This window comes from Pteropus vampyrus, unplaced genomic scaffold, assembly GCF_000151845.1.
Source record: "Pteropus vampyrus isolate Shadow unplaced genomic scaffold, Pvam_2.0 Scaffold343, whole genome shotgun sequence".
Taxonomy (NCBI): domain Eukaryota; kingdom Metazoa; phylum Chordata; class Mammalia; order Chiroptera; family Pteropodidae; genus Pteropus; species Pteropus vampyrus.
In genome coordinates this window covers 562,009-568,971 of record NW_011889124.1, presented here as the reverse complement: position 1 = coordinate 568,971, position 6,963 = coordinate 562,009, and the positions used below count along the sequence as shown (strand labels likewise).

The following is a 6,963-nucleotide window of genomic DNA, read 5'->3' as shown; positions in this document are numbered from 1 at the left end:
CGCGTCATTTTTCTCGGCTGTGAATGGGGGTCTTTTCTAACTCCAAATGCGGGGTCTTCTGAGCTTCTGCTGAGTTTAGGGCACAGGTAACGTGTCAGTCTACTTCCACACCTTCCCTGGAGCGGGGGACGGGAGGGGACGGGACGGGGCTGGTGGCGTTCCACTCCGAGGAGAAGCAAACGCCTTGCCCTGTCTCCCAAGGAGGCTCACCCCCGCAGCGAGGAGTCTCCCCAGCGCGACCCCGGTCGGCATCGTGGCCCGTGGTGGTGGTGGCAGGGGCCGCTGGGGGTGTGCGCTCGCCTGGCGGTAGCCACTCCGTGCCTGTTCACCTCCACACAGCTCTTGCAGCCCAGGCAGAAATGGATCGCCTGCCTAACAGTTCATTCAGCAGTTGACCAACACGCAGCCACCTTCTCTGGCCAGGTGCACTCCCAACACGGGGTGACAGAGTCAGCAGGTTCCCGCGGGTGGCTGGGCTGCCCAGCCTCCCCGCCCCCTTTACTGGCACTGATGAGGTTTTGCTGTTACAGCGACCACGGAGCAGGTACCTCAGCGAAATGCAGCTGTGCGCGCGTGTGCCTCCTCTGGAGCCTTAGCGCCAAGCCTGACACCTTCAGGGGGAACGGAGGTTTTAAAAAACTACTAGTCTAAACGGGTGGGAGGGGTCTGGGAAGTGGATGGAGGGCTGTGCGTGTGGGCGGGGCACACCTGCCACTTGTTGCATTGTGGGTAACTGACCAGCTTTACAAGCACTTCCCTCCCCTGGTAACCCAGAACGAAGCTTCGAGTTGGAGCTGGGTGGAGGGGGTCTGCTCTTATACCTTAACGCAAGGCTCTCGTTATTCTGAAATAAAGCGTTTATTAGCTGGAAACAGAGCTGGGCCTCTCCCAGGAGCGCGTTGGCCTTTGTGCGTGAACACAGCTGGTGTCCAAGTTCAGAGTCGCCCGCTTGAAGGCGGTTGCTAAAATGGGAGTTGACCGAGGCTGCCCGGGGAAGTGGGCTTTTGCTGAGTGTGGGGCTTGCCGCGTCCCAGCCGGGGCTGCCACTGGCTGTGCGGTGGTGTCTGTGCCACTTGTGTGCTCTGGGCCCCGTGATAGGTGGCGGGGAGTTGTGTGCAGCTTCAGCTGCCTGGGAGAAGCCCTGCCTGTGGCCTGGCTGTTCCTGAGTCTAAAGGTTTCTGGGCTGGACTTTCTGGATTTTGGTCCGGCCCGCACGGGGAGTGGCGCCCCGCCAGCTGGAGCGCCCTGTGTGGCTGCCCCTCAGTGCATAAACAGTGACTCACCCCTGCTCTCCGTTCGCTGGGGACCGTTGCTCTGGCATTTACTTTTGCTTTTCATAAGTCACACACTCGTCATGCTTCCTCTTTCTTACAGGGTCAGGAAGTTGAAAGTGTCATCTTAAAGCTGTAGGATCTTAGGGCAGGTGGGGGTGGACACTGAGATCACACACCTGCTTTGGATGAGAGGGCCGAGTGCGGGCTTCGTCGCCGGCCCGTGGCGGTGGGGTCCGGGGTCAGGCGCGGCTGCCTGCCCGCTTCTCTGTGCTGCCTGTCTGGGCGCCCGGGCAAGGGGGTTGGAGAGACGTTGACCCCTCAGGGCCCACACATCTGTTATGCTGCACACCTTCTTCCTGCCTGGCGTGGAGGCGGGGCCCGTGTAGGTAGGGGTTACCCCTGCTGTCCATTCAAACAGGAAGGTAGGCCTTGGACAGAAGGGTTGGGACCCGGTGTGGGGTGCAGCCCAGGATGTGTGCTCAAGAGAGGATGTCGCCCACCCTGGGTGGGGGCAGGAGGGGGCTTTCTGATGAAGCAGAGGTTGGGGGAAAGGAAGGCAGGGATGGTGGGGAGACGGGGAGGAGCCCCGCACAGATTTGGGGGCGCTCTAAGGAGCCAGAGCTGGAGGCCTGGAATGCAATGGGGCCAGGGAGTGGGGATCCCTCTGCCTGCCCGTGAGGGCTGCATTTGGGGACCTAGACCAGAGTCCCGATGGGAGAAGCTGGGGGCCTGAGCTGAGCCGGTGCTTTTGGGCTGGAGCCGGGACGCTTGGGCTGAGGCCAGTGAGCCAAGGCCAGCTAGTGGATGCAGGAGGAGAGGCAGGGCCCTGGGGTGCGTCTGGGTGAATAACGTGGTGGGGTCACCACCTGAGCTGCAGATGTGGGAGGAGGGCAGGTGTGGGGTCTGCTGAGCATGTAGGCTGTCAGGTTTTCCGGGGGACCTACCTGGCTGGACATGAGGATTGGGCCAGTGAAGCCCTGGGTGGCCTGGAGTGAGCTGAGGAGAGGACAGGGCCCTGCAGGGGACCCTGGAGGGAGGGGGACCCCCAGAAATGCAAGAGGAGCAGGCCGCCTGAAGCTGGATGGTGGGAGCGAGGGGCCAGGGCACTGCTGGCTGGGGGGTGTGGCGTTCAGCCTGTTATCAGCTCGGCAGCCGTCTGAGTCACCTCTGGACGCGGCCAGGATGACACAGCTTCCTCGAACTGCAAAGGCAAGGTGACCAGACGTCCTCCAAGCCCGGCAGAGTCATGTCTTGCCGGAGGGCAGCCAGCCAGGGCCAGCCTGCAAGCTGGGTGTAGGCCGGGCTGGTGGGGTGCCCAGGAGGCACTGTGGGACGCACTGTACACGAGGGGAGCTGGAGCGGCCCATCAGCGCCTGGCGTCTGGAGTGGGCAGGGTGGTGAGAGCCCCCCGGCTCTGGGAACGGCCTTCAGTCGGTGACACGTGCTTGTTTGACAAGTGCCTACTGTGGCAGCCCCACCTTATAGTGCGGCCAGCAACTAGGAGGGGCATTTGGCTTTGGGTCACTTCAGAAGAGGTCCCTGGCCCCCTCAGAGCAGAGGTCAGGATGCAGCCGGCTGCTCTGTAGCCTGCGGTCAGGGCCCGCTCCCCTGGGACAGAGCCCCTTCCCTCCCTCGCTGGTCTTCCTCCAGCCTCTGCCCGCTCATTCCGGACCGGCATCCGGGGAATGGGGTGCAGGGATGCTCGCCGTCAGCAGGCGGGCACCTTCACACAGAACGGGAGCAACGGTGTGGGAGCCCACCCATGCTGAGCACCCGGCTCGGCTTCCCGTCTGCGTGAGGCTCAGCGTCTAGCCTTGGCGGCTAATTGTTTAATCTAGGTGAGAACTGGGGCCCTTTGGAACGGTAAAACCGCCTTTTCTGCTGTTGTCTAGACCAAGGGCTGGTTGGGTAGGGGTCTGCTCCCATCAGCTACCTGGCTTTGTTGATGGAGAAAGCCTTCCCTGTGGCCTTGAACTTGGATCCAGCCCAGTGAGGGCCAGAGCACACCCGGGGATAGCCAGGGCCTTGAGCCGCCTGGACAAGCTGCGTCCAAGCAGTGGGCAAGCAGTGGGCAAGCAGTCAGTGTCTGCTGGGAGTCAGAAAGTGAAAAGTGACCCGGAAGGGGTCTGAGATCCTGGCCTCCAGCTCACCTGCCTCCTAGAGGGCCAGCCCTGGACCATGGACCCTAGGCTCCCTGCCCTGCCTCCAGGATGCCCTGGCCGTTCCGGGCAAAGCACCCTGCCCTGTTCTTGCGGGTCGGAGGGGAGGGCAGCCAGCTCCTTCGTTCATCGCGAGCCATGCTGTCGCCGGGGTCGGCTCCTGGCCCGCTGTTGCCTCCCCTCTTCTTTTGAGGAGATGTTTCTTGTTAGCCTCACTTGGCTGCACATCAGAACGATGCTTCTGCCTTTGGGTTGAAAATCAGCCTCTTCAGTTAGAAAAATAGTTACCTAAAAGGTATTTGGAGTGACAGGTGCTGACTGCGCACCTTTCTGGGCCAGCAGCTCCGCCAGGGCGCAGGGGGCGAGTGCTGGGGGGTGCGGGGCCACTCAGCAGCAGCAGACCTGCCGTCCTGGGGTCCCGACCTGCGTGGCCAGGGGTTTGTTCGTCAGGGGACGCGGGGCAGTGCCGGCGCGCCCTCGTGGACAGCTGCTGGAGGGCGTCGTGGTGCTGGCGGCGGGGGAAGGGGCACGGGCCACCCGGGGCCTCTCAGCCCACACGTGCCAGCCCCTGTCACCCCGAGTCTCAGCACTTACTCCCGTGTGCTCTGCGGGCCGCCGAAGTCGCCGAAGCTCAGGGGTTACCAGTGCCAGTTTAGGATGGTGGTTTTAAAGCCGGTGTGTCACAGACTCTGCCTCATGGTGCAGAGCGCTTCTCCCAGCCGCTTTCCAAGAGCAGGCCATCATTCTGCCAACGTGCATTCGACGTTCGGGCAGAGGTAACAGCTCCGTTCCACCTGCTGAGTTCACAGAAGGGGCATGAAGCCGACGCTGGGTGCAGGCCGGGACCTGCGCCCTGCCTCTGGGCCGCCACCTGCTGGCGGGGCGGGGAAGGACGGCCGCGTCTTCCAGCCATTGGAGGCTCAGCAGAACGCGCAGAAGCCGAGCTCTGGTGGGCCTGAGGCCGTGGGGTCATCTGTGAGCACAGAGCCTGGGCATTGTCTGCTCCCGCCCGGCCCTCCTCTTCTCCCCTTCGTCTCTGGTTCCCTGGAGCCCTGGGGGCCAACAGCACAGCCCCGAGTCAGGGCGCCAGCTGCTTGGCCCAGCTGAGGCAGTCCGGAGCTGGGTAGGAGCCGGGGGCCCCTTGGTTCCGGTCCCCTCTCCTTTTGGAAGGGGACTAAGACGCTCAGAAGAGGGTTTACTTAGTCATCCCCAGCGTGCCCTCCAGGTGAGCGCCGTCACCTCACGTTACTGTCCTTGAAGTGAAAGTTGACACTTGAAGACAGGCCCCAGGTCAGACCCCATCGTGGCGCCCTGGTACAGGGAGGGGTCGTCTCCCTCGGACCCCAGCTCGAGGGAGGCTGCTCTCTGTGTCTGCCCGGGCTCCTCACCTGGGGTCCTAGCCCCCAGAAGCCCAGGGAGATGGGTGAGATGGGCTGAGCCCAGGGACCTTGTTCTGGTGGGTGTGGTGGGGATGGACCCTCCTGGGGCCTGCATGGCAGGGGGTCCGAGCAAGCTGGGGCCCATCCTGGGCGTGTCCTGGTTACCCGGTATCCCACCACAGATGCATGTCACGCAGGTCCCCAGAGGAGGTGTGCTGGCCCTGACCCCTGCCTGAGGCTGGGGGCCTGGCCGAGCTGGCTCTAGGGGCAGTGCCCATCTGGTGGGGTCCCTTGTCCGCCACCCAGCGCCTTCCTGTCCCTCGCTCGCCAGCAGAGCGGTCCCTGCAGGTGGGCGGGGCCTCGGTCTGTGGGAATGTGAGTCCTTGCTCTGTAAACAGCTGGTGACTCACCGCACAGCTATGCCTGGCGGCCAGGCCTCGTGCACTGACGCTGCTGCCCGGCTTGCTGGAATGGCACCCGCAGCCCCTCCTCCCTGACGTGGAAAACTTTCTCATGGCTCCTGTGGCCTCCGCTGGCTTTTCCTGGTGGCTTCTCCAGCGTGCCTTGACCCCAGCCCTGGAGCGGGGTAGGTCCCTGGGGCACTCGTTGGGTGCCCCCCAGATGCTGGGGTCAAGCCACTTGGGGAATCAGCCCTCACCCCGCGGTAGGATTGCCCCAGACATGCTGCCTGTCCATCTCGGTCGCACATTCGTAGCCTCCTGAGGGGTGCAGAGGAGTCCAGAGTCCCCCGGCGCTGGCCCCGGCCTGGCCCTGTGGCATACTGCTCTCCACCATCCACCCTCAGCACCCAGGAGAGTGGGCACGGTGCGGGGGGTGACGGGTTCTCAGGCTTGGGTGCTGAGACCCTCTGTCCACTCCGCAGCCTCTGGTGATGGGGGTGGGCCCATGGAGGCGTCACCAGTGGGCATAGGGTCCAGGCGGTGCTACAGCAGGGTCCTGGGGCTGCGGGCGGGGGCTGGCGAGGTGGAGACCACCCACCCAGCTGAGTCTCACCCTCCGGGGGACGGAGGCTTCAGGGAGCTCAGTGCCTGGGGCGCGAGGCCCCTCCCCAGGTGCGTGTTTCTGGTGCTCTCTCTGCTCCCTTCACCTTGCCTGGTGTTTGGAACGTCGGGGTGGGCCCCGACCCCGTAGGCTGGGGACACAGCGTGCCCGCGAGTCTGGAGCCCATTCCCCTCCCATCCCCCAGCTGCTGGGCACCAGGGGTTTGTTTACTGTCCCACAACCTGCGACGTCTGCACCATGGGCCCAAAGCCATTGTTGCTGTGGGCTTCTCTGTTTCCATGACGACCATCAGAGGTTGGCTACTTCCCAAGGTCGCCATGGTAACTATCAGAGGGGAATCATGCTTGGGATGCTTTGGCTGGCTTTTTCATGAATGATTAGAATGTGTGACACAATGCAGACGCGAACACGAGAAGGACGGGCGGCGGGGACAGCTCCCGCCAGACAGTCGCTGAGCTCGCGAGGTGGCGGCTCCCCACCGCCCTGTCCAGGCCCCAGGCTGGCGTAGGGACCTCCTGCTCACCCTTTGGGCCTCAGGTCATGGCCTTGGGGCAGCGCAGGTGGAGGCGGTGATGTCACAGCTGCAGTGCCCTTGGCGGAGGTAGGCCTACCGGGAGGGTGGGGCCCGGCAGCGCGGGGCTTCACCCGCCCCTCGTTGGGGTGAGCCTGGCAAGGTCAGGGGCTCCCCAAAGGGCCCTTCCCCTGGGAGAGGCAGGCTGATCGGGGCGATGGGGGCTCTCACCAGGGCAGGCGCCAGGCTGTTTTGGAGGGCCGGTGCCGTGTGCACTCTGGCCCTCAAACGTGGCCTTCTGCCTCACAGGTGCAGACGTCTGAGCTTGGGGAGCGTGTCAACAGGGAGCAACACCTGCTCCCCTGGGGTGTATCCCCCAGCGCGGGTACTTTAGGTAGAGGCTGGGAGGGGGCACTCGGATGAGGTGGGCCAGCTGCTCCATGGGCTGATTCTGGAATGGGGCCATGGCTGGGTGTCCGCCTGGGACCCCTTGGCAGAGGCCCAGGCCCGGCCACAGTGCTCGCCCTGGGGCAGCCCGTCAGGATGGGCCGGGGCCCGCCTGCTTTTGGGCGCTGGGAGCAGGTCGCAGGGAAGAGGAACTGAGCCTTTGGAGTCTC

The 6,963-nt window shown here is 64.1% G+C and overlaps 1 protein-coding gene across 8 annotated transcripts in view; it reads left to right on the top strand.

The window, feature by feature from the left end:
• Nucleotides 1–684: 684 nt before the first annotated feature.
• MAFK (MAF bZIP transcription factor K) overlaps nucleotides 685–6,963 on the top strand; it is a 9,303-nt gene continuing 3,024 nt past the window's right edge. The window contains exon 1 of one of the 8 annotated variants that reach the window (XM_023522386.1): nucleotides 685–1,656. Coding sequence is in view for 1 of the 8 variants with exons in the window: in XM_011378522.2 (XP_011376824.1) it covers nucleotides 5,326–5,398 (73 nt within the window). In the remaining 7 variants the exon portion in view is untranslated. The other 7 variants (XM_023522387.1, XM_011378524.2, XM_023522388.1 and 4 more) reach the window with 7 other exon arrangements.